This window comes from Amia ocellicauda, chromosome 22, assembly GCF_036373705.1.
Source record: "Amia ocellicauda isolate fAmiCal2 chromosome 22, fAmiCal2.hap1, whole genome shotgun sequence".
NCBI classification, from domain to species: Eukaryota; Metazoa; Chordata; class Actinopteri; order Amiiformes; family Amiidae; genus Amia; species Amia ocellicauda.
Window position 1 is genome coordinate 9,546,303 of NC_089871.1, and position 27,900 is coordinate 9,574,202.

The following is a 27,900-nucleotide window of genomic DNA, read 5'->3' on the forward strand; positions in this document are numbered from 1 at the left end:
ATGGGGAGAACCAAAAAAAAATAACAATGTTTACATAGAAGGAAAAATACATACTCTCACAGTCTAACAATTCTAGGTCCAGTGACTAGGTTACTTGCATATGTGGATTGTATGTCTTATTATAGTAAGGTGTGCCCCCCCTGTACACACCAGGATCGTCCTCTCTGTGCTGCCAGCTGAGCAACTGCAGGGACGCTGAACACTGCCTCAGTCACCGGGCTCGAATACTGAGCAAAGGGGACTGTTGGGTAACACCTCGTTGTTCTTCTTTTTAATTCTACATTTCAAAAGGCAGAAGTGCTTATCAGTGACAGTAAGTGAGGCAGAAAGTGAGAAGGTGGGAGAGAGAGACACAGGAGAGCCAGTGCTGTGGTAAAGCCTGTTAAAAAAAAACGAAAAAGTGGAAGTTCACCGTGGTGCCAAAGCCATTCAAGCAATCATCTGTAATCTCTGGTATCAACCCCAGGACTCTGTTATAGCTGTGGTGTCTTCTCCACAGCTCTGCAATGCTAATATTATTCTAATTCATTTATTTTTACCTGACGTCTGGTTTTATCTCGTCCTTCAAGCAGCACAAGCGACTGCAGCTCAGAGACGGGGAGGAAATGTGGGCGACTCGCTGGAGACAAGCAGCCAGACGACAGTGTTCACCGTCCACCCCACCACAGAATGCTCAAGGGCTACAATGTAATGTAGTGGTGGAAACTTGTAATAAAGTCTAATTACGCTTATGCTACTGGGTGTCATGTGGGACCTGCAGGCCTTATAAGCTCCTTAATCCTGCTGCATCTCTGGTCAGAATCCATTAAACTGTTGAAACAGTATCCCTCTCCTTTCTCTGCTGCTTCCGATCTACAGCTCATATGTTACAACAGTCAGCTTTTCCAGGCAATGCTGCATGCCCAGCTGGGAGAATACTACCCTCCCTCCCCTGAGGCCCTGGGGTGCTGCCCCCTGCCAGCCTCACAGACCTGGCACTGCTGTAATACCCTGCTCTGGCATTCCCCTAGCCCGCCTCCATGAGTCAGGCAGTGAGATCACAGACGGGCACTAACCCTGCCAGATGTGCACAGAGACTCAGACCATGACACACGCTGGCAGGACACGCAGGCAGCAGCGTACAGTTGGTGTTTGCGTACTCACGGGGGCTGTCCCGTTTAAACTGGGAACCAGTAGACAAGATTGATTTACACCATTGATAGTTTAACTGACTCAAAGCGAGAGGAAGTGATTCTCCACCCCATACCCTATTTTGTGTTCCAATGACATCATCAGTTTTCCTTTTCTCCTCGAATGGACATTTCATTAACATTTCGACCTTTGCCCTGTCCGATAGGATGCCCACGGCTCGGTCTGCCGATATCAATGAAAGTCCCCCTGCGTGAACACTGCAGGGCCAGCGTTCAACCCCCTGCTTTGTACATGCAAAGCGGACCCTTCTAGACTTGGAAATACAAATAATATACATGTAGCTCACTTTTAGCACATTTGGTAATAATAAGAGTTGCATATGAACACGTCCATTAACTATATGCTACATTCTGCACACTAGTGCTAATAAGGAAACTGAGCAGTGTGACTTAAAATGGCATTTAAACCACACACTGTCCGTGTTGGAAAAATGACTGTGGAATACAGCTGAATGTGTGAACGTGCTGTGAAAGGGAAGGAAAAGGTACAAAATAAAAACGAAAATAAGAACATGAGCATCTTCGTAATTTCAAGAGTGCTAAATGAATATGCCTGATTCGGAAAATAAGCCGTGCTCAACAATAACAATATAGCGACGGCACTTTTCAACAGGTTTTTCAGCATGTGAATATTCAGAAGTGGGGCCATGCGGATACAACTGGATTCTACACAGATATAACCAAGAAAACAAAAAACAATTTCAAGTACATGTACTCATTATGTTGAGGGTACACTCTTGTCATCTGACTGTGTGGAAACTTTGCACTTTGGCGATTTGTTACTGAATTTTGTCATTTTGGTTTTGTGTGCATGTGGTCTTTTTTGAACCATTATACTAAGCCGGGTTATTTAAGGAAAATTATTGTATTCTTCGTTCCTGCGCCTCACTCACTCCAGAACAGTGCACGCGCCGCAGCAGCCTGTATTTTTCACTGGGGCCTGGTTTAATTTTGCTTTCGGTTTGGAGAAAACAAAATGCAGCATTACTGTAACCACCACCTTGGCTACACTGCTTGTCTTTGGATTTTATAGGAGGCTGCTGAAAGCACGCGGCACCAGCCGAGACATGCACTGCGATTCGATTTCTCGAAAGCTCGGTCACCAATTGCCAATGAACATGCTGAACAGCTAGCTCTCTAACACACCAACTCACACACAGGCAAGCACCCCCACAGACACACAGATGCACCAAATCATACCACATCCCATTCCACAAATCGACACAGATAAAAGAGAAACATTTTGGCATCTGCAGAGAGAGACGCACACAAAACAAAGACAGACACCTGCGAATCTAAGGTCCTCGGTGCAGACACACAGACAAACAGTGCAGAAGTGAGAGACAAACTGGAATTCAGAGAAAGACAGTATAGCAACTGACAGAGTCAGGAAATAATACGATAACCTTATAAAACAGACTGGCTCTTCCATCCACTCACATAAGGTCTAGCACTTGAACACAAGACAGGGACAGAGCGAGAGAGTGCTGAAGCTTGTCTTTTTCATTTCTGTCCATTTGGTTAAAACTTTTAAACTTCAAGCACTTCCTGTCTCATTATCGCCAGCAGAGGAGCACATTCACATGCAAGATGTTTCGTTTTCCCTTGGATCGATGAGTTACTAGGAAACCAGATAAGCACAATAGGTTGAATTGACTTCTCTAATTTGTAACGAGCCGCATTGCTTCGTTTGTGTGTGTGTGTGTGTGTGTAGGAGAATGATTTTGCATTTGTGAGCCCAGAAGCTAGTTATTTAGTGTACTCATCAGTAGGGTTAAGTTTGTGTATTGACAGTACCTCTGGCTGATTCCATATGTATTCTGGACTGTGTTTCTCACAAGAGTCTGACAAAATATGCCTGTGTGTTGTTACATTGTGTGTGTGCGAGTGTGTGTCATGGGTACGTGCGTATGCCTGTGAGAACGTGTGGGAGGACACATCAGGGTGAGATTCTGGGTAACAGTGAGCCGCAGGTATCTGGAGAGCTTGTGCGTGACTGTGGCTCTGTGTGTACGTGTCTCCGAGGGCAACGACAGAGGCTGCGGCGGGGCATTGTGCAAGACGCCAGCGCAGGCCTGTGGCGCGCAGCTCAGTGTGGGCACTCGCCACGCAGCCCACAGTGCAGTTTCACTTCTTCAAACACGACAGAAAAACAGCCCGAGTTCACTGAGAGGTCAGGGCAGAGAAGAGAAAAAACAAAAAACGAGAGAGATAGTGTGAGAGAGAGGAAGGAGAAAGAAAGACAAAGTCAGACAGAGAATGAGAAGACGGGGGGGTACACAGAGAGAGAGAGAGAAGGAGAAAGATAGGCAGGCTATGCAGTCTGTGGCTGACAGTTAGATCACTGAGACCAAGACGAGAGGATTCAGCAGATGACAGTGGAGACGGAAAGATCACCTGGGCGACCCGCGTTACATGGCAGATGTGTTCATTTAGCGTTTGATCACTGCCAGTGGGAGAAGCGGTAACAGTCACAGTACAAGCAGTGGTTTGCCCATATTAATGACCTGTCACTATTACAATGCTTTGTCAAGGGTATTCCGTTAAGCAGTTGCTCTTATCTGCCGCAATGTACACAGGTTGTACAGGCCAGAGGCTATATTGCACAACTGTTGTTGCCCAAGCTGCCCTGCATAAGGATGTCCAGTGATACATACATACATACATACATACATGAGGCAGCTCTTGACATCCTGACATGGTGCGACTCTTATATTGCGACACACCATATTACATTGCTTTAAGCAGTAATGCAGGAGTGATAGGGACACTGTATTTCATCATAGAATGAGAGCAGGAAAGCTTCAGGTGCAATCAAGCACCTAACACGTCTCATTACCGAGCTATGAATGTACAGTGCCTTGCGAAAGTATTCACCTCCCTTGGCATTTTTCCTATTTTGTTGCCTTACAACCTGGAATTAAAATGGATTTTTTGAGGGTTTGTATAATTTGATTTACACAACATGCCTACCACTTTGAAGATGCAAAATATTTTTAATTGTGAAACAAACAAGAAATAAGACAAAAAAACTGAAAACTTGAGCATGCACAACTATTCACCCCCGCAAAGTCAATACTTTGCAGAGCCACCTTTTGTAGCAAATTACAGCTGCAAGTCTCTTGGGGTACGTCTCTATAAGCTTGGCACATCTAGCCACTGGGAGTTTTGCCCATTCTCCCATGCTCCAGCTCCTTCAAGATGGATGGGTTCCGCTGGTGTACAGCAATCTTTAAGTCATACCACAGATTCTCAATTGGATTGAGGTCTGGGCTTTGACTAGGCCATTCCAAGACATTTAAATGTTTTCCCTTAAAACACTCAAGTGTTGCTTTAGCAGTATGCTTAGGGTCATTGTCCTGCTGGAAGGTGAACCTCCGTCCCAGTGTCAAATCTCTGGAAGACTGAAACAGGATTCCCCCCTCAAGAATTTCCCAGTATTTAGTGCAATCCATCATTGCTTCAATTCTGACCAGTTTCTCAGTCATTGCCGATGAAAAACATCCCCACAGCATGATGCTGCCACCACCATGCTTCACTGTGGGGATGGTGTTCTCAGGGTGATGAGAGGTGTTGGGTTTGCGCCAGACATAGTGTTTTCCTTGTGGGCCAAAAAGTTCAATTTTAGTCCCATCTGACCAGAGTACCTTCTTCCATTTGTTCGGGGAGTCTCCCACATGCCTATTGGTGACCAGCAAACATGTTTGCTTGTTTTTTTCTTTAAGCAATGGCTTTTATCTGGCCACTCTTCCGTAAAGCCCAGCTCTGTGGAGTGTACGGCTTAAAGTGGTCCTATGGACAGATACTCCAATCTCTGCTGTGGAGCTTTGCAGCTACTTCAGAGTGATCTTTGGTCTCTTTGTTGCCTCTCTGATTAATACCCTCCTTGCCTGGTCCGTGAGTTTTGGTGGGCGGCCCTCTCTTGGCAGGTTTGTTGTGGTGCCATGGTTTAATGGTGTTCCATGGGATGTTCAAAGTTTCGGATATTTTTTTATAACCCAACCCTGATCTGTACTTCTCCACAACTTTGTCCCTGACCTGTTTGGATAGCTCCTTGGTCTTCATGGTGCTGCTTGCTTGGTGGTGCCCCCTGCTCAGTGGTGTTGCAGACTCTGGTGCCTTTCAGAACAGTTGTATATATACTGAGATCATGTGACAGATCATGTGCCACTTAGATTGCACACAGCAGGACTAATTATGTTACTTCTGAAGGTAATTGGTTGCACCAGATCTTATTCAGGGGCTTCATAGCAAAGGGGGTGAATACATATGCACGCACCACTTTTCCGTTTTTTATTTTTTATAATTATTCACCAATTTGGACTATTTTGTGTATGTCCATTACATGAAATTCAAATAAAAATCTATTTAAATTGCAGGTTGTAATGCACCAAAATAGGAAAAACGTCAAGGGGGATGAATACTTTTGCAAGGCACTGTATGAATGACAGAGACCAGGCCGAGCGCTGAGCAGAGGCTGTTACACGCAGAAGGACTCGACACCATGACCACATGTCTGTGTCATGTAGGTAACAGTTGATAGGCCTAGTGCTGGAGGTGCGACCAGCCTTCAGTCCGGCAGCAAGTCACTGTTAGATTTCACACACATTGGGTTTTGCGGGGACTCTCAAACATACTGACGACACTGCGAATGCCAGTCACTGTCACAAACACTGCAGCACTACGGATACTGCAGCCGTCGACTGAAGAAAACTGCAGTGTTCGTAGTGGTCCATTGCACATACGTTCGATTGAATCTTGGGGGGAGTTTGACAGATTTCAGTTGTTCTGCTTCTGTCTTGTTTGATTTTGTTCTTGTCACCATGGATAACAGCATCGCAAACAATAACAACAATGAGGGATAACAGTTAATCCCAATTCACAATCTAACTTCAACCTGTAACTGTAACTCTGACGCACTCCTAATCAGGGTTAGTAAATGGCACTAACACCGAGACTTGTTATATCCAACACTTGATAAGGAGCTCTCCGTTTCGTAAATGAAAGTGTTGTTTTCAGTACACTCTTTGCCGATCCTGAGCTCAGTGCCGGTGTGCGGCGTTGGTACTCACCGCGGCTGTGTGCGTTGTACACGGCGAACATGTTGATGGTGGTGATCTGCAGCATGCGTGTGCTGCCCAGCGGGGAGGGGCTGTGCTGCAGCAGCGCGTGGAACTCCTGCAGGACCCGGGCCGCCACCTCTGGGAACGTCTCCATCCTGTCCGACCACAAATACTACATAATTACCCAAGCAGTGCCAGCATCACTGTCATCTGTCTGGTGCCTCATATTGTTCAGGGAACTGGAATCAGTAATACTCAGTTCACATATTGTACTTGCAACACAATCCAGAATACACAGAGAAACACAATGCAGCTAAACTGTAAATAAGGCTCAGGACTACTGCAATAGTCAACCTGTGGAAATGAGGATGAAACAAAGGAGCTCGCAGTCTGATTTTTCACAGTGGGCCATGTTACTGCTTTTCAAACGGGACTGATCCTTTAGAGTATACCAATATAATTTCCCCTCTAGTGGAATCATTCATCATCTTGACCACCAGTTGCATATGGAGATAAAAATGTATATATGTGTGTGTGTATATATATATATATACACACACACATATACATACACGTCCGCACATGGTAGTATTTGGAATCGTGTGATGCTTTAATCGAGAAAATAAGACCAATCTAGTCAGGTGACTTCAGAAGCGGTCACATTTCTACAGATCTGACAGAGTGGTGGGAAGCGAATGTCATGTCGAGGGAACTTCAGTCTCTCTGTGCGTTTCGGGGCAGCTGAGCCCCCGTGTCTGTCTGTGTCAGTCAGAGTAAGAAAGGGGAAGCAGAAGATTCACGAGTGAGGGAGCTGGCCGTAGTTCCCCAGAAGGTTCTGCTTTTCTGGCTGGTCATGTGGCGCCATTTCCAATCTGGCGGCTGAGGTGCAGAGAAGTCAAAAACAGGCTGAGCAGCGGCACGTGCCTACAGGGCCACAGTCCGGCAGCGTGGGCTCCCAGCTGGGGCAATCCTTACCTGCACCCGGCTCCGGTGCCACCAGCCACCCCCCGGCCCACCCCAACCTGCCTTCAACCTTTCTCTTTCTGTATTAGTGCGCTATTCCTCCTGTGGCCTTTCAAAACCTTACTTTCAGCATTACTAGACAGGTTGTGGCTTATCGTGACTTATTTTGAAAAATACACAAAACTGTTTGAATGCTAATACTTAACTCATCAGGCCCCACTGTTCTAACTGAACAAACTGGTCTCTTTCAGGACCTGGTCGGACTTTAAACAAGCATCAATGATTTGCCTATGATTTTGTGAACACATACAATATTAAAAAATAAAAAGGCCAGCAATCACTGAAGAACATTTGTCGGGATCATGTTTTTCATAACATGGCAGAACACACTGATAAAAAGCTTTCGATCTTTCAACAACACTCTTATTCATGAGATTCGATTAGCGTATAATTCCTGCTTTCAATACAAGCACTGGTTATCTTTTATGGTTTGAACTGACTGATTTACATTTTTTGACAAACCCACACGCTGGTTTTTGGCCATATATAGGAGTATATACACACGCTAAAGTGAAGGTAGTAGAGCATTCTAACCCAAACTCTAGAGGTCAAACAGAGGTTAGTGGGGAAATAAAACTGGAGATCAAGTGCACCTGTGCTACTGTGTGACCTCATGGATTACATAAGACATCAATTTCACTGCAGTTCTACTCCACAGTTATGAAGTGTCAAAAGTTAAAATCGGCTCGGCTCACGGCAGTGACCCCTGGTAAAGCGCAGGAGAGACAAACATCACACAATATGGCCCATACATGGTGTGCCCACGTCACAAACAGCAGGGGAAGGCGTCGGGTAGAGGACATTGCTAACACTGCGTGCACACAGTACCCCAGAGCTCAGCCCCCAAGTGGGATATCCCAGTCACAGCTGGACATTTCCCAGTGCAGATCTTCAGCAGTGCTCTGTCGAATACAGGGCCCAAACGTCAGTTCCTGACCAGACACGGCTACAGCAGGTATGGCAACAACTGGAAATATAGTCGCCGTTACTTAATCAATGTCTTCAATGACCATTTTGCACCCCACTGGCTGTATATATGCCAGCCTCCTGCAGTACTGGCTCACGGCGCTCTTGTGGGATTGGATGCTTGGCCTCAGGGTTGGTCATTTTAACAAGGCAAGGCTTTGCAAATTGACACTTACCCCACTTTAGTGAAGAGCTTGCCATGAGCGTGCAGGAAGCTCAGGATAAACCTCTTATTGAGCTGCAGAGAGGGAGAGAGAGAACAGACAGCATTAGATAGAGAGGTTAACAATGTACAAACCCAACAGTAAATCAGAAGTGGATCACAAGTCCGGAGGGCCTAGTAAATCAGCTCTTCGTTCAATTAGTAAATGCGCCCACAGCCCAGAGTTGCCAGTCGGCCATTAGTCAGTCAACTTCAGTGTTGGTTGCAGGCTGTCGATGTGTCAGTCAGGGATTCACAGTGTCAGACAGTCAGTGGGTGGGTGGGTAAGTGTGTCAGTCAGTCAGTCAAAGAATCAGTGAGCGGATATGCATGCGGGAGAACTGCAGTTTGCAGGGAGACAGATGGAATTTCTTTCTGGGAAAGGGACACTCTGCCCTCTACTGGTGGGAGAAAAAAGCTACATCAGCCAGACTTAACTGCTTTACTGTCATCAATGAGTCACTAGAAGTCAGGAGGATATCACAATCAATGCAATATTGACTACTAAGGTTATTTTCCCAGGGGGCCAGTCTTCTGAGCTCTGCACATGTAGAAATCGTAATAGACGCTAATCCGATTTAATTATCATTTTAGCACAATGAAAAGACAAGAGATGCTCCTCTTGACCAAATACAGGCAAAAACAAGCAAGAGGTTGAGAAATTAGAAAAAAACCAGTAGAGAATGTGATTTAAAAAAAAATGGTGAAGAGGAAAAAAATGTAATTAAAACAAACACCAAAAAAATAAATAATAATAAATCAGAAAAAAAGAGAAAGCAGCTGTGAAGGCAAAAGTCTAAACTGTTGCCAACCTGATGAAGACCCCCAGACTTCGGGCGAGGGAAAGGAGAAATAAAAGGTTTATAAATCAGCCACAGAGGAGGCTTTTGTGTGCCGAGTGTCTGTGAACTTATGTAAATGTGGAAAGCTGGGCAAGTTACAGAAAGCGCTTGTTTTTTTTTTTAATTTCTCGCAGTTAGCCCCTCGGGCGGTGACACAACACGAGGACGCTGTGCTGTTCTGGCAGGGATGGCGGCCCGGGCCGCGGGCAACCGTTTTGACACGCCCCTCCTGCAGACGCCAAGGCCACTGCCACGCTCATCTATCTGCTGAACTCTGGACAGGGGGCAAACGCAGCCGCAACAGTGGGAAGAAAAAAAAAAAAACTACGAAAATCTGCCTCCTTATCCGTGGATGACAGAATGATACATCAGCATAATCAATTGAGGAAAAAAAACAACACTGTTTGCATACTGTGATATCATCAGTGCTTCCAACACTAACGTATAAAATGTTAAGCACAACCTAATCTACTGCTTTGATAAGTCAGAGCCAACAGATTTTATCACTGAATTTCTTATGAGCAACTCTGAAAGTTAAATTAAGAGTTCCTCCTTTCACAAGACACAAGTGTTGTCAAAGATCATCAGATTGCTGTTTTGTCTTCTTTCCCTCTGAAAATATAGTACTCATTTTAACCTTGACTTTTTCCTCTCTCTGACCACATACTTCAGTACCCACAATCATTGGCCAATTTCATTTCTCTATATTGCAGGGCAATTGCAGAAAATGGTTACTAATGTAAAAAGCAGAACAAAACAGAAAAACATTGCTTAGATCGACATTCGCCTAACTGTGGGCTACCTACATGTGCCTTCGGTATTGTGGATCGTGTGCACGAGTTTAGAAATATTGGATCTGCTCTCCAGCTCCTTAAGAAATAAATCAGAATTTGCTTCTTTATTTACTCATTTGCGTTTATTGTTCAGAGTGTCAGGGTTTTCTCCTGCCCTGTTCTGCGAGTCAATATTTGAGCCACTTCTCCTTTCCCAGTGTTACAGGTGCGTGAGAGGAGGGAGAGATAAAAAAAAAACCTATAGTAACCTAAAGTGCCATACAAGAACTGTGATCCTTTGAGAAAAGACACGTTGGGGATTTGGATCAAAGAGATACTAAGAAATCAGATCAGCAAGGGGAGCCGCATCCTGTTTTGATATTGACCTGCAACAATAAAGACTAACAGAGCCACTTTTCAATACTTTTCTCCAGCAGCCTGGGCTCCCGTCATGTTACCTCCATCCCACGTTCCCAAATCGCTCAGTGCAGCTATAAAACACTAACTCGATTCCTCTCCTGTCCTGCTGGATTGGCAATTTGACGGGCACTTTCCAAAAATGAATGTTGCTCGAGTGTCTGCTTCTGCGTAGCGCAGGCCGAGCGACTGACTGCAGGGACCTATGAAACCTGTATTCATGGTGCAGCAATCACGCAATGAAAACCCTTTCACTTGAGAAAAAGATTGGGAAAAAACTCCTAATAAATAAGTGGAGTAGGAAAATATTAAAGGCTTGTCACACCAGGGGAAAAGTTAAAAGATTAGATGGTTCTGTGTATTTATTTACGATGCAAGCTGCTACGTTGCCTGTATAGTACTACTGTAGTTATTTTTGTAATGTTAAGGATTCAGTTATTTAATCTGTGGTTTTTCTGTCTGCCCAAAACTACATTTAAAAAATCCAGTGTCCGAGTAAAACAAAGCAAATACAATATGTTTTTTTCTTTAAATCACTGTATGAGTTAACCAGTCTACAACTATTTTTGAATAACTTTGCTGTGTTGGGGAAAATATATAACGTTTTTTTGTAAAATAAACCCTAAATAGAGCCACCTCCTCAACGTAACTCTAAATGTGTGCTAAATGGCAGGATGGTGTATTGAAATTAGTAATATCTATAGTGTCAAGGCAGAGGTTGTTTGCACATAATACAATTATCGGTTTAAATTAACCTGTATTTTCAAATTGCAAGAAAAAGTACCAATTAAACAGTAACATTGGAAACAATTAATCTAAAAGTCAACACCGCTAAATAACATTTGACCAGAATTCTACAGGTCCCCCCTGCCAGACTCGCAGGGACTCGGCTCATTGTAGAGACCCTCTGGGAGCATATCAGTGTATATCAATACATAATCGTTGCTCCTATAAGGTTTCTGATGGCTCTGTCGAGACCCTGATTGTTGATCTGGGAAGGCAGTGAAACACTGTTTCCATTGGGCTTTGCAGCGCAGCACAGGCCGGCAGCGTGAGGGGCAGTCCCAGGCACACTTCAGCACACGCCTGCACTCTGCTGCTTGTTTTATTTTGATGGCTTTCTTTCCATCTAACAGAACAAAATCTTGCAAAGCAGCACCTTCTTGCCGGAATCCACCGTGTGCTCTTCAACTCGAACAGTTGAAATGACTAACCCACTTATCTGGAACTCGTGCTGTGCAAGTCGGGCCAGGTGGCTTGTTTTTCGATCCCTAGCGTAGCTCACCTCGTAAGTCTGTTCACGTTCAAGCATGGGAATCGCAGCACAGATGAATGTAAATACCAGAGATAAATGGAATGTAAGCTTTTATTATGAACAGTAGGGTTTCCATCTCTTCCTTTCTACTGAAGGTAAAAATCGATTTAACTTCTGTGTTCATTATCTTTCTCCACGTTATTTTTTTAAAGGCCTTTTTTCTAAATTACACTTCTCAAAACCGAATCAATTTGTCTCCCTTTAAAATGGGGAAAATTTTGAGAATTTAATTAAATCCACAAATCTGTTTTTGATCATTTTCAATCTGTACCAAGTAAATAACATGAAACAACTGCTAATGCAACAGTTCAATCTGTGGTAATAAGGAGCTGCCGTCAGCTACAAAAATACAAACTCATCTGCTTCTCTATCACCAAATACCAGTGTGTCAATGGAATTGCTTTCAAGCAACAACTACAAGTAATACAAGCATATAAATAAATGCACAAGCAAAGCCAGACACTTTCATCTCCTTTCTGTTCAGTCTATTATCAAACTGTCTCTCAGGCACTGTGGGCTGCGTACGTGCACACGGGGGTACAGAGTAAGGCGGTCAACTGTTTCCTCTGGAAGATGGCTTGCAAAAGAGAAATATGCATGTGTGTACAGAAATACACACGCACGGTGCTTGTATTTCAGCTCTCAGGAGAGCAGGGGATGTAAATAGCTTAATAAGCTATCTTAATATGGCTGATCGCACAGAGCCACTCACTCAGGCCAGCCACCCCTGTGGTCTGTGGCTCACAAGTCAGCGTGTATTGGAAAGAGAGGGAGAGGAAATTAGCTGGCCCTCTCTTACCTACAGGCCCTCCTGTGAACAGAGAACACAGAGCTGCTGCCTTTCTAAAACCAGTCCTGCTAGTCTGTTTTATTTGCTATCCTAATTATTCTAGCACAGTGCGATGTATTTTAGGTACCCTGGAAGTAGCGTGGACCCGGCTCTGGGCAACGCTCACAACAGAGGAAAACATGAGCATTTGCATCAGGCCCTGCATGACACACAAGGATGAGCTACACACATTCACGTGTATATATGAATATAGTGGGATATATTAGATATATAATGTATGTGTGTGCACATCTAAAAGTGAAAGTGAATGCACCCTATAATGTGACTGTATCTGAACTTACTGACATCAGCAGGTTATTTCACTGAAGTTGAACTTGGGAAATCTTTTCAGTACAAATATATATATATATTTTTTTTCTTTAATTTTTGATTTTTTTTTTGTTCATGTGGTGCTGACAAGGTACGAGAAGCGGCGTCACGGTTTGTGGGAGAGTTTGAGAGCGTGTCGCAGACCATGTCCTGCAGTGCGAGGGGGCTGTGGGAACGGCACAGACAAACAGCTGAGCAGCGCCTGACCTGAGCCGGCAATACCGCGGTGAGCCGCAGTGGAAAACCCGCTGCTCTCCCCCTCATAGTGCTGCAGAAGACCGGCCTTCAGGGCTGCCAGTCACAGCTCCCAAATAACCAAAAAAGGGGCTTAATTTATTTATTATTTTCTTTACTTATTTGTGCACAACAATACCACTTTTACAGCCAGCTGTAGCCCATCTCCAGGGCTAACCATGAGGAAGTCCATACAGAGGCCAATCTCTGGGATTTTCTTGACTCTTAATGAGTGAGGGGTGTTGCTGATTACCTTAAGTAGCTAGGACAGAAACTGTGGGCTGGAGGGCTTTGTTAAGCCGATGATGTCTAAGCCCTTGTTTCTTATGCAGTGGTTGTTTGAACAGCAATTCCTAATTTGTTGACCTGGGGCTGGGAGGTGAGGGGTTAATAAATACAAACTGCGAGTCTCTGAACTAGGGACCATGGTACTGGTAAGCCACATTGTACAGTCTTTCAGGTGGCAGTACTGGGGCTAAGGCCATGCGTAGTTGTGGGCCTTACCTGACACAGAGCAGAAGCAAATACAAGGCCAGCAGCAGAAGGAGCACGGGCCATTCGGAGCCAGGCAGGGAGCAAGGGGCCGAGACCCCTGCACCACACACTCCCAGACCTCCTGACAGCCAAGTCTGCCAGATATTAGTGCCAGATAAAAGAGTTTGGGGAGAATTAATTTGCTCCCCACCCTGCCTCGCAGCTGCAGCTGGCTTGTGAAGCAGCGTCAGATTGGAACCCGCTGATAAGAGAAAGGAATTAATTAATGTTTTCCACGTTTTATTTAATTACCGAGAAACAGCCCTGGGATCTTAACCCCAGCGGCTCAGGAGGTCAGCAGGGGTCGGGCGAGCACCAGGAGCAGGGGGTGCTATGGTGCGTGCGTGTAAACACACCTGTGCGGAAGTCAGGCGGTGAAATACGAAACAGTGGTTGAAATATGGGTTATACTGGCTGGGCTCTGCCGTGGGGAATTCACTGCTCTTTCACACTTCCACCGAATTAACTCTGCTTCCCTCTGCCTTGCCTTTCACTGGTGTCCACCTCTGCACTCCCGTTCACCATGTGACGTGTGCAGTTTCTAGTGCAGTGGCATAACGCTTTCTTTCCAAATCAGCTTCAACTTTTTTTTTTTATGATCTACGGCCAACAGGTAGGGCGTAATTGGAGGGGCCTGGACACACTGAAGATGTAAAATGTGGTTTCCTGTATCATCCAGTGTGCAGTCAGCTGAATTCAAGAATACTTTCCCCACCAGAGGAATTTCTGACGGCCAGCTGAACGTAAAAGGCAAGAAACTCCTTATTAGCAGAGAGCGTTAATGTGCGCAGAGATTGCACCCATACTCAAAGTGGAGGGGGTTGAGGGGGCAGGTGTACTCATAACATACTTCCCACAGGTTCACTCAAACCCTCTGTGAGAACAAACATCATGAAAGAAAAGTTCTGTTATTAATCTTAACAAACAGATGCCAGAGAATGGGGTTTCCTCAGTTTTTTGTTTTTGTTTAATTTCTTCCCTTATTGTGTTTTTCTTTGAGGAATTCAACAGTCACATGATTCATCATATTGTGTTTCCCCAAGCCTGCAAGCCCTGCCTGAGAGACTAGATCCGCCATGAAAAAACATGTATAAACAAAATCATAAAAAAAAGAAAATAAAGACTAGGAAGAAGTACTACACACTGCAAGGAGCAGGCTTTGTTTTGGAGGGGTCGATTAAGAGTCCTGGCTTGCTGTACTTCAGCAGACACCACAAGCACAATAGCCTTAAAACGGGGAGGAAAAAAACAAAATGGGGCGGGTGTGGAAGTTCCAGTCTGTCACTTATCCAAAGACGCAAACTAGCTGCCTCTGAAAAATTCTAGGGCCGGAGAAGAGCGGTTTACTTGACTTTAAAGTCTTCAGGGGAGTGGAAATGTGCAATCAACACCGTGTGTACATAACCACATCTTAGGCAAAATTAGGTCAACCAGGCGGATGCTGAGATATGGCAGATACCTGTGCGCCGGTGCCCAAAACCCACAATCCTCTGCGCTCTTCTGGCTTTTGTTCTGAATGCCTTCCTGACACCGGGACCCAGCAGGGCTGAATGTGCACGAGCTGTGGTAACCGTGGATGAGCTCTCTGCTTTCAATTAAACATTTGAGCAAAAGGCCTCGTTTGAATCGAGCCCTACGCCCCACCAAACAAATAAACTAATGGGAACATAAACAGTGCGCGCCCAACAGACAGTGCAGGATAAAAAATTAGAATGGGGGTTTCTGGGGACAGACGTCAATTGCCTTTTTTTTTCTCGTTTTTTTTTTTTATATCTTGTGTTTGCTTTCGTTGTGTTTTTATTTGCCAATGTATTTGTTTTTGCAGGAGAGGACCTCAAAGCCACTGCACAGTTTCCCCCGAGCGAAAGGCAACGTGACGTCCGGCCAGTGCTGCCCCAGTTCCTCTGTCCTGCAGGTTTCACATCACACTCTCCCAGACAGCAGACGGGGGCCTGGGCAGCCAGCAACAGGAACCACTCCGTCTCAGGAGCCTCAGGCGTGCGTGTGTGTGTGCATGTGTGTGCTAATGCAGGTGACTCTCTGTGTGTGTGTGTGTGTGCGCGCGCGCGCTATTGCAATTCTCTGTATGTGTGTTTATGAGTGTGTTAATGCAAATGTCTGTGTGTGTGTACTATTGCAAGTGTCTGTGTATGTATGCTGTGTGTGCTAATGCAATTGTCTGGCTATGTGCTTATGCAAGTGTATGTTATGTGTGTACTGTGCGCGTGTGTGTAAGCGTGCATCTGAATTGCAACAAGAGTAACAATAATTACAACGCTTCAAATCACCCTTCTGAGTGCCTGCTCAACACTCGAGAAAGAAGTCCTGTTGAGACACTTATACTACGGGGGATAAATTTGTTAGGGTAATTAAAACAAAAACAAATAAATTATGTTCCATGTTGTGTCAGCAGCTAGAATCTCTTAGCTGTTTATCTCCATGAACATCAGTTTCTAATTAATTACACATGCTGAAAAAGCCCAATCTGTATTTAATTGACTGGAAAAACTTACAGACTCTCAGCCATGGATGCAAGGGTTGTTTCATGCACTGGGACCTCGAACAATGACATTACTTACATCAACTGCTCAAAGAACTCCCCCCCCAACACCACCACCGGTCTTAAATTTACATGAATAAAAAACTGCATTTGCTTCTTATTTCCAATACAAACCATTACAGATTATTGCTCACTTCAAGAGGAAATCCTGCTTAATGAATGACACAGCCTACAACGTTATTGTCACTACAATTCATTGCTCTTCTTCATGACTGAGCCTGCTTTTGCAAGGTTGGGATTGAGGTCAGAGGAAAGGAAGAGTTTGGTTTTCTATAACGGGCCTTTCTCAGCAAGTGTCAAAGCCGCGGGTGTCTGTACACTGTTCGATTTATATTTTCTTACGACTCAAAACTCACTGTACTTAAAAAAGCTTCACAGATATAGCACTTCAAAGCATTACTACACGAGACCTCTTAACCAGTGACAGAAGTCAAGCCTTGCTGAGTCGTTGGGAGTTCAAATTCATAAAATGGGTTGTGACAGAAATGACAGCAGCCAAAAACACTGGCCTTTGAAGGGTAACTTTTTTTGCAGAAGACGACCCCCTACACCTCATCTGTTAGTCTTGATTTACTTTAAGAAAGGTTTTACTTCTGAATGAAATAGTATCAGTCGGCCAAATGTGCTCAAATCATTTTCTGTGTGGGAATAGGGAGGGAGAGTTTTATCTAAACACAAGGGGAAATTGTTACCTGACCAGACACTGCATTCTCTCAAAACAAAGAGGTCTGTGTCATTTGCCTCAAAACACACAAAGCAACCGTGTCTTGCTGCACATAATAATTATTTCACTCCATGCAGGGTGTTTTTTGGGAGGGGTATTGAACGTACAGAAGGTCAACTGCCTGAGATGACTGAGGTCTGAAACTGAAAAACGGCTGTGTGAGTTTGTACCAATTATCTTACTGTGGGAAGAAAACCGCAAACCGCGTGCGACGTTGCGAGAGAGCGGAGGAATTTTTATTGACTCTGTTCTGCAAACCTTCTCGCCAGGTGAACCAGCCTAGTGTATTGCTTCTCCCTTCACTGACCAATCAGGACAAACTCTTGCAGGTGCTCTTCTAATTACAGGATTCAATTAATTCAGTCCCGGAAAAACCACAATCATTTTCTGCAGCGCTGAACTTGGGCTTAAAAAAAAAAAAAAAAAAAACATTGGAAAGGAGCCAACGTACCCTACTAATAACGTATTAGTTGGTACGTTATTACATATATAAAATAAGACACTAAGTAATCAGCTATACGAGTTCTATATGCCATAACTGATTTTTATTATCTAAGTACCAGAATGTACTGTAATGCTTAGGAAATGTCTCGGCTGCATTGCCCAATTGCTCGACAAACCACTCCGTCTGGCAGGAAGACTGTAACCTTCCCTTTGAGCTCCAACAAAGGAGAAATGCATCAGATCTCTACATTGCGTGACGTCCCAGGCGTAAAGGAGAGTGCTCTGACGAAATTGCAAGTGCACAGCATCCTGCCTCGCAAACAGGGCAACAAGATCCCGGGCTTCATGTCCCGCTGCCCCACCTACCTCCTGGGCTGGAACAGCATTGGCCCAAAAAACAAACAAAAAATGTGTTTATTTGCTCAAGCGCAAGACAGCGGCCACTGGTGTAAAAGGATGCAGCCCAAGATTATGCCAAAAACAATATGATGTCTAGATGTGTGCTTTTAATACAAGGAAAAATTGGGAGGCAGAACCAAAACTAAAATTGGAAAACCTCAACTAATTATAAGAATTCATAAAGTAGTAAGGAAATGGTGACCCAAAAGCAGAATTATCAGTGCATCAGTTTCGGCAGTTGGAATGGTGAACGAGTACCATTTTGCCATTTCAGAGCCCCCAGCACAATTTCACTTCAAGCTGTGTCAGCGTTTCACAATCTCAAATAATCACAAGAGTAGGGGGCAGACCAGGCAATTCCCTCATTTCAGGCATGAAATATATTGAGGGTAATATGTGTACATAATTTCTGTACTGTACAGGAAGCAGATGCATTCAATCACCAGTAAATTAAGCATGATTTCTCTTTTCAGTCGGGACTGCTTGCTCCTTAAACTATGGACAGCAACGCATTCTTTCAAGTGAAACAAAACTAAATAAATGTACTCCCCGAAACCAACATCGTACCTTCTTAAAATAGAGCTGAGACACTTCCCTGCAAGGGGAGGAGGCACAGGGCTGTGGTAACTGAGCCGTTGACCACCAGGCTGCATTTTCAAAACCATCTTGTTGATGTCTCCAATATCTGAAGAGGGGTTTTGTTTTTGGGTTCGGGGACTTGGCTGGGCTACTCGCTGGGGTACGGCACTCAGCTATGTATTGATCGCTCCCCATCTGCAATGCTCCTTTCACAGCCATCGGAGAAATGTGGAGCTGACTTTCTGAAACAATGTTGCTGGCTCCTGACACCATGGCCACCCCTCACGCCCTCAATTTGTTAACACCCCATAGCCCCCAATTGTAATTTATGGCACGTTCTGCTGAAGCCAGTTCCGGATTCCACACTGTACGCTAGGGGTGACAGGGCGTGCTGTTTACACACACAAGCGGCTATGGAATTCATTGCCTAAGCTTATTAGAGATCCTCAGGGACTTTTGGAGGAACCTCCTTCATACCAGACTGTTTTCATTTAGTTCTCTCTTCTACTTAGTTCTGCTTTGACTTATTTCTACTTGCACGGCCTTTCAAAAGGCAGCCATCCTCTGTTTACTTGTATCCTTTCCATTTGCTTTCCATTGTATTACATCATGACACAGCACTTCGATATACCTGATCATGATAGCTTGTGCACAATAATAGAAGTGGTTGCTGAAGGGAAAGGATGCAAGGAGACATAATGGGGAGTTTGCAGTTGCCCTGGACAAGTGATACTTCTCCAGACCACAGTGTATTAGGCTGCCTGTCACAGCTTGGCAGCTCAATATGGGCATTCACAATTCTCAGCCTGACTGGTATTATCCAGTATTGATACAGACTCTGCTCTTGTGAAGCCGGTGTGTGCTCTTGCATCATGCTTGATTAACAGCATTTTATAGAACTGGATTCCATTTCTTGAATTCCAGGTAATACATAGCAAAACATACATTCTATCCCACCTACCCCTGGGCTGATGTTTATTGACATTTAAGGGATGAAGCAAATTTAACACGGCCTCATAATTCCAGGCCTTGTATGCCATCCATGCGCTGGGCTAAGTCACTGATTTCCAAGGCCCGCTCCAAGCTACTCAGTCCCTGCACACAAGATTGCAGTGGATATTTTACCCCAGAGAGAGGCAGCTGTGCCAGGTGGGGGCCGCCACCATAACTGGTTGAGTGCTCTTTCATGCAAATTAACATTTTCCATGCAAATGGGAAACACAGCCCTTGCGCTGCCAGTGCCCTGCAGAAGGACAGGTGCACCCAGCTTTATGACGGGAGAGGGAACACTAGCCAGAGAGAAGGGATAAAACTGTCCATATTTGCAAGTGGGTGCTCTGATCGGTCTGAAAACCGTTAGAGAGACAGAGGGGTGTTTGAAGGAGAGGCTGGCTAGGGAGGAGACAGGATGTTTTACAGGCCTACCAAATTGCTGTCAGGAGGCCTAACACCAAGCATACTATGGCTGTGGTAGGTTTCTACAGTTGGGGTTATTTTGTATTCAAATAACAAAAAAAGAGACCACAAAAACAAAAAAAGGCGTGCAAGTCAACAAAAGACAAACCTGTGGAATCAAAGTATCATACGATCGCACACACCCACAGAAGAAGAAAGAAAACTTAATAACATCACAATTGAATGCTGTCTTGTCTCTTGATATCATCTAATTTTGTTTTGTATCTTAAGAGAAATGCAAGTAAGCTGTCCTAACTGGCTACCATGCAGTCCCCTAATTCTGAGCAGAAAAGAATTCCAGCGACGCTCAACAGAAAAACCCAGAAAGGCACACAAAGAGGCGGTTAATTGAAAATAAAGCTAATCATTAGGGTAAACAGAGGGGCTTTCATAATATACGCATGTCTTTTTTATTTAAAGAAAACATCATCGTAGCTCTGGCATGTGTGATGTAGTGCAGTGAGTGATTCCAAGGGTTTGAGGGCATGGCAACAAACATCTCTTTCTGCCTTGGAACGCAGTTCAACTCTGCGGAGCCACAACAAGCCCAAATCACATGAGTCTGGAAAGACTGGGGGAGGGGGGGGGGGGTTGGGGGGACTGTATCATTACTTTTGACCGGCTTTCATTTTGCTTGTGCTTTACACCAGGTCCCACAGACTAGCATAGCAGTTACCACATCTAGAGACCCTCTGATGTGACCCGTATAAATGCTGAATGTGCTCAATTGAAATACTATCCTGGTTTGGTGCAGAAAGGAGAAGGGAAGGTGCTAACACAGGCAAAATCAGAATTCCATGTAGAGTGTATGAGAGAGGGGAACATTTAAATTCCCAAGCACATTTCAACATGTTGAAGACAGCTGCCCACACGTGTTACAGAGATAATTAATCAAGTAAAGGGGACCAGTAAAATACAATGGAAGGCCAGTCTGTATATTTCCCATGTGAAAGACGCCCACTGCCACCGCTGTTTCTGAGGTGTGTGGAGACATTCATGATCCCAATACTGCCCCAGCTCTGTGGTCACACAGAAAGAGCTCGCACCGAGATCTCTCCACCTGTCTGTGAATATGGAGATACGGTGGCTATCTGTTTGTGCACATCAGTGCCGTTCCAATTATCTGGCCTGTATTTGTTCAAAAGGCTAGATGGACAGATAAAGATTCCCCACGGTCTTGAAATGTACACTGTCATAATAACACAATGATAAGCAAAATGGTCTTTGCTTTTGCAGACTTCAAACGCGTGTGGTAATAAATGTGTAATAAGCAAAAAAAACACCCACAGCACTGTGCTGTAACTTGCTATTCCCAGAAGTGTTCTATGGCACGCAAGCAAGTGACTGAAATCTATAATGCCCCCTTGGAGGTGGCTGGGGTGTGATAAAAGGCCCCTCAATGTAACTGTGCATTGTGCAGATCTGAGAGCTGGCAGCTGCCCGTTTGTCTTTGCGTGGGGGAGGGGATTTTGGGTGAACTGAAACTCTGAGCAGCACCACAAGCCAGAGCTTTCGGAACCTGACCCCAAGGTCAGCTCACCACCATGGCGGTTTATTTATAACCCACGGCACTCACTTCAAGATGCACGGCTGGTTTTGTGTGCTGTTTGGAGAGGAAACCGATAGTGCCAGGGTGCAGTTTATGAGCTGGTTAAACCAAGGTAACCACATTCCCACCATCACGCTGCCGGGGACGTGACAACAGCCATGCAGCAGCAACCAGCGCACACACACACACATACATGCATATATACACACACATACATATATTTACACACATGTAGAATCACACACATAATTAGTCAATGACCACAAGCATCCCTCCCACTAACTAATACAGTATCTGATCTGAAATATGTATTTGTACTCTGTACATATGGACATAGATACACTGGCCATGGAAATGAAGACTCCCACAGTAGCCAAGATATTTCCATTTAAAGTATTGACAGCAATAGATTTTGTGCAGAAAATCAAATACACAGATCTATACACACACACACACATATATATATATATATATATACACACACACACACACTGTATTTAAATACACACAGGTGCAGTGGAAAGTATTAGTTCCATTAATTTAAAACGATGACCAATTTCTTTTATAATTATAATTAAACTCTACTTCTTTACCAATTAAATCTTTTAGGGATTTGTTTGAACACTTATTCAGGATTTGTAGAATTGGTACCGATTCCAGATGACTGAACACAGTTCCCACAAATGTGTGATTACTATAAACTCTTAAGGTCAAATAAAGTACCGAAATTTAGACACTTATCTATCCAGTTTTACTGACATTAATTCCATTGACAAAAAAAATCCTCCTCTTGTATTTAAATATGGAACTGCAGGGATGTCAGAATCGCACACTCTGCTCGGCCCGTGCCTGCTCCACTGTGCTGAGCGCTGTGTGGTACTATCTCAAAATCAATGCCGAAAGATGTAAATATACCCCCCACACACACACTTTGAGCATCTGTAAATATGCAGAGGTGTCAAAATTCTTCAGAAGGCTGCATATGAGCAAGGGGAAAAATCTCTTGACAGCCGTGAAAGCCTTCTGGTAACAAATCTCCCTTGAGTGAGTGTGATGTGTTAATGAGAGTTTTCACCTTCCTGTCTGCCTTTCTTTCTCACTCATTCGTTTGCTCTTGCTTTCACAAGATAGTTAAAGAGCGATATATATATACACACACACACAAACACACAAAATTATGTATACACAAGTTAATATTTTTATCAAGATCTGAATAGTCAAACTGAAGAATTCTAAGGGTAAGATTAAATAAATTTCAACAAGAACGAAAAGAAAAAAAAAATTACAATAATAAATACAAAAAATGAAATACGTTGACAGCGTAAGTATTCAGACCCGATATTACTCAATATTTTGTGGAAGCACCTTTGGCAGCAATTACAGAGACAAGTCTTTTTGGGCAAGTCTCTACCAACTTTGCACCCTGTCTAGGTGCAATGTTTGCCCATTCTTCTTGGCAGGTTTGCTGAAGTCTTTCAAGTTGCTTGGAGGTCACTATATAAATCTATATATAAAATGGATTTAAAAAAAAGGAAAAAAGGAAGATGAGTGAGAACAAGCAGTTCTCGGGTTTCTACTCCTTGTTTAGAGACTGGAACACCTCAGCAACACCAGCCGACTGAAAGACTCCCAAACCCAAAGCCGGCACCACAGTGGGACCTGATAATCTGTTCCAGACACCCTCCGCTGAGCCGAGTGTCAATACCATCCTGCAGGCTGCACTTTGCTCGCGGCCTCGCCCAGCCCCGGCCCTGTGATTTCACCAGCGGGGGGATGTTGGCGAGGCTGACAGCACTCTGGTTTGGATCCATCCAGCAGGCCTGACTGGTTCACGGAGGGCTCGCCGCCGGATCTATTAACAGCACATTGCGGAAGGCAGCACAATGCAGCCTTGTCTCTGTGTTTCGATTGCCCGCTGAAGTGACACGCTGCAGCACAGCACCCGGACCACAGCCCGTCTAATTGCAGCCCTGAGGTCTCAGACTGCGCTACTGAGCACGCTGACAGCCATGACTCTAACCAGCGATGGCAGAAAACCCTGCAGCCCATATCACTACCTGTAACTATGGCTGAACACAAGTATTGCCGAGTGTGCTGCAGCCCAGACAACCCTGCCCGAGACAGCGCTGACAGGGCCAGACACACAGCGGCTCTCAGACCAGCAGGCAGGAGGACAAGTCAACAGAGAGACAGACAGGTAGATGAACAAGCTAGAGCTGATGAAGCCAGCAGACAAGGCAGGGTCAGGGCAAGGGCAGAATTACACAGTTAGCTCCCAGACAGCCAGACAAGAGAGGAACTAGGAAGCTCTTACAGGGAGATTCTGACTGTTGTCGGTCCTGTGCTGATATTTTATCTACTATCCGATAATTATCGTTTGTGCCTATCGCAGTAGTGCCCACCATAGGGAAAATGCTGGGTACGAGTTGATTTTACTGTCTTACACCGTTGCCCCAGGAAGTGCTTTTCTGCAAAGGGGTTCGAGGGGCTACCTTCCCAGCTGACTCTCAGTGGGAGAGACCCACACTACAGTTGACATGATCTGTATTTTCCTATTGAGCTTCTTTTTTCTTTCTAACCTTTACATGAGATCTGTGCTATGCTGTGTTGTGGCCTGGGCTGAGGCTATATACAGTTTATCTGCACTAGATAAACTCGAATGGTGAGAGCACAGTGCACAGCCTCAGCCCAGGCAAATACACAGGATAGCACAGATCTCATGATACAGGGTGACGCCAAAGGTAAGAAAGAAAAAAAGAAGCTCAATAGGAAAATACCATTCATGTGAACTGTACACAAAAATGGAGGAAAATGCCACTTTAAAATCAGGGTGTTTTTTTGGTTGTTTTTTGGTTTCCCTTAACGTTTTGCTTGAATTTTATCTTGAAATGTGATCATTACGCACTTCAGAGTAGTGCACAGGGTGTACACATCCACCTGCCTCCGGCTCTTTCAGTGCTTTTTCTCAGTTTCTTGCGCTCTCTTGCAAAAACTGCACTGATCTTTTATCTGTGGGCACCAGCAGCTGTCAGATGTGGAGGGGTGTTGGCGAGGCTGATCGTATCTCGGCTTCCGATGCCTGTGCCGAGTCTGGCTGGGGCACGCATCATGTGTCAAGCTTTCAGTTCTCATAGGCGCGGATGGCAACAAAGCGCGCTGGCCCACAGTGTGCATCATCGCTGCCCATCCAGTGGCAGAACATAATGCAGTGATGCTCTGTATCCCTCTGCCAATCAAACACAGTTTGCACGTATGCCGGACAGAAGTGGTGTACACAGCTGTGGTTCAGTGGTCAAAGGGGTCAGGGATTTGAGGGATTTCGCAGATGCCTGTACCCAAAGTGACGTACATGGAGTTACACAAGCGAACATGAGTTTCACGCGTATGCAACATTATCAGAACACTTTTAAAATTACTCATCTGCACACATGATAGTGGATAACACATGTAGGTTAGGGGGTATACGTATAATCTAAATGGCATCCAAAGGTTTGAAGAAGCCATGCAGGTCTAATGCCCTATTCCTCCCCGACCGCAGGCAGAATGAGGAGAGAGGGAGGGACCAGAGGCTGGAGGTTTAGGGAGGAGTTGCGTGGTGAAGAGAAAAAGAGGACAAGGGCAAGGGATATTTGGGTACCCATCCTTGGATTGACCCCCAGGAGGTGGCGCCGTCACAAACAAGCAGAATTGGGGATGTGCGTTCAGGCAAGAATGGTGAGGGCCAGGCTTGTGGTTCTGGAGAGAGGGTGGGGGAGACAGAGACGCACATGCGGCCAGGCAGGGAGGGGTTGTTGGGGGGAGTGATGAATGCGTTACTCACATCTCTGGAGATGTTTTTTTTAAGTGATGCAGAGGAAGGGCTTAAGTTACTCATTGCGGGAGGCATGTGGGGGAGCGTAGATTGCCACTTTCATGTGTATATCGTTTTTCTGGGAAGGTGTTAAAAGCGCGTCTCTCGAAAGATTTTTGTTGGCTCGATATGCGTTTAAAAAATAAAAAATAAAGTGCCGAGTTTCTCTACAGAATCGCAGGTATGAGGTCGTCTACAGGAGCATGGAGGGGGGTTACTCACATCGCTGGTGCTCAGAGCCCCCAGTTCGCTGTCCTGCTCGGACTCCCGGCCCGACTCGCTGCCTGTGCGCGGTAATGTGTGCCCCCCAGGCCGCACCCAGATCTCCACCCGTGCGGCGTCCTCTCCACGGGCACCCCCGGCGCCCCGCAGCCCTGGGCCGCCCCCTGATGCCCCCTCCCTCTGCTGCTGCTGCCGCCGCCGCCGCTCCACCTGGTCTGCCTGAGAGAGAGAGAGAGATTAATAAAGATGTTGAGACTGGACACTGCACTTTCACTGTCCCCAACCTGAAGGGGGGGGAAAAACAGAGAGAGAGAAAGTGAAGGAGAGGAGACTTGCTTCCTTCTTTGGATGCTATAGTACATTAACATTTCAGTGAACCACAGAGAGAAACAAGGGGCCACAACACAGAGATACTGTCTAACTTATTGAATGCGGCACCTTGTCACAGCCTGAGAGAGAAAGGCACATTAACAAACTGCGTAAGGATGAGTAAAAGGACACAACAGTACATTAATCTCCCACCAAGCCTAAGAGAGATGAACAGGAACTCACTAGGCTAGGTTGTGCATTACCAGTGTACTGAGATGGGGGGATAACACAAAAAAAGACACTGTCACGAAGACTAGCTGCAGTACACTATTCCTGTCCCGGGGGGCGCCGAGTCAGAGCCACCCTCACCTTGCGCTTGGTCTCCTCGAACAGGCTCATGAGGCTCTCTTTGGCCGTCAAGATGGGGTTGCTGGCTGCCAGACTGCGCATGTAGTAATACACCGCATCCAGTTTCCGCTTCTGACAGAGAGAGAGACGGAGACGAGGGGAATGAAAGAGCAGGACATCACAGGAGATTAAACTAAGAAAGTGAGGAAGCGAGAATGAAATAAGACAAAAACTAAGCCGAAGGCAATTGTATTTGATTTATAAACAAACAAAGAAAAACTAAAAAACCCTAAAAACCATTACTCCCTCCCAAATTCAATCTCAACAGAGTTTTAGGTGATGATGACCGTGGAAAGTCTGTGCAGACAGGTTTTTTTTGGCTGACAGCTACACCTTGTGGATACAACAGTAAAGTGTCAAACACAGCAGCACATTTATGCCTCGGTTCCACTGGCCAAGCCGTGCCGTGCCGTTTCTTTTTTTTAAACCAGACCGTTGTGAAGTCCATCCCCTGTTGTGGGAGGAGCAGCGACTGTGGGTTTGGTTTGTGTTTTGTTTTAAAAACAAAGACAGAAAACAACACAACGAGCGATACAGCCTGATGTGGAAAGGACTTTTGTGTCCTGATATGTGCAATTATATATGCATTTTAAATGGCACAACTTGACTCCCTTAACTTACTATTCAGATTTGTATCTGCAAACAACACTTATTGCCATATTATTTTTAATTTACTTAGCAGACGTCCTTAACCAGAGCAAGTTACAGTTTCATGATTAATCATCCAGTAACAGTAGCTACAATATAGCAGGTTTAATTTAACTAAAGTATGGTGTTTATGGATACATTTATTAAACCAGTCCTTAACATTTTAGAGGGAAACCCAGATCTGCTTTATTTATTTATTAATTTATTTAACTTGTCAATGGCGTTAACTAAATCGTGTTCGCCTTCATATCGATTGTCTCTGGACGTGTCCAGATGCTTAAGCCAGTGGAAACACCCCATTAGCTGTTAGGCTGGTCACCGCTGGCAGGTCATTCTATTACATTGAGCTGCATAAAAGTGAAGCATTTTCTCGCAGCTGCTGAAAGCTAATCGCATCAACATGACTGGTAAGGACTCCAAGTGAAACATATTTCACAGACCAGTACCTGATGCAACAAGCATCTCTCCTGTCATCATGTAGCATCAAGCGTTTCTTGATTTGACCAGGAGGTACAAGGTATGAAATTGCAACAGAAATGTATACAAAACAAAAAACACCTCCTAACTCACTGAAAGGCAATGCATAAAAGGGTGACAAAAGGTCAAGGGCTAACAGTTTGCGTGGTGGGCTTCAAGAAAGTCACAAACAACTTTACATTATAAGTGGACTATAAGTGTCTGACACGGACACACACTGAGTAAAGAAAAGCAGGATGATGAGACACCTCTGAGATGGTGGTTTAACAAGTGGTCTGAAGAAGATATAAACACACAAACATTAACTTGGTATATAACATTACTTCATTGGGGAGGGTGTGAAAGGGACTATTAATTTCCTTCAGGGCCCTAAATCTTCCTTTGATATAATCCTTTCCAGTAGTGTACATACACAGTTTAGTTGGGTTAAAATCACATTATCACCTTTTTAACAAATACAGCCTTTTAGACCAGATTTTTAAGTGCCTCTGCCTACACATCTTTGGGACGGTACCAGAAGTCTACAATCACTTTTCTTGGATCTAGAAGGCGGTGCAG

General features: G+C 44.8%; 1 protein-coding gene across 1 annotated transcript in view; it reads right to left on the minus strand.

Moving 5' to 3' along the window:
* Positions 1 to 27,900, minus strand: part of smg6 (SMG6 nonsense mediated mRNA decay factor) — a 90,524-nt gene that overhangs the window by 58,871 nt on the left and 3,753 nt on the right. Inside the window, exons 6-9 of the mRNA XM_066695636.1 lie at positions 26,179 to 26,289; positions 25,501 to 25,719; positions 8,419 to 8,480; positions 6,263 to 6,408 (exon numbers count right to left, since the gene is read on the minus strand). Of these exons, the coding sequence (XP_066551733.1) occupies positions 6,263 to 6,408; positions 8,419 to 8,480; positions 25,501 to 25,719; positions 26,179 to 26,289 (538 nt within the window). The remainder of the gene's footprint in view (positions 1 to 6,262; positions 6,409 to 8,418; positions 8,481 to 25,500; positions 25,720 to 26,178; positions 26,290 to 27,900) is intronic.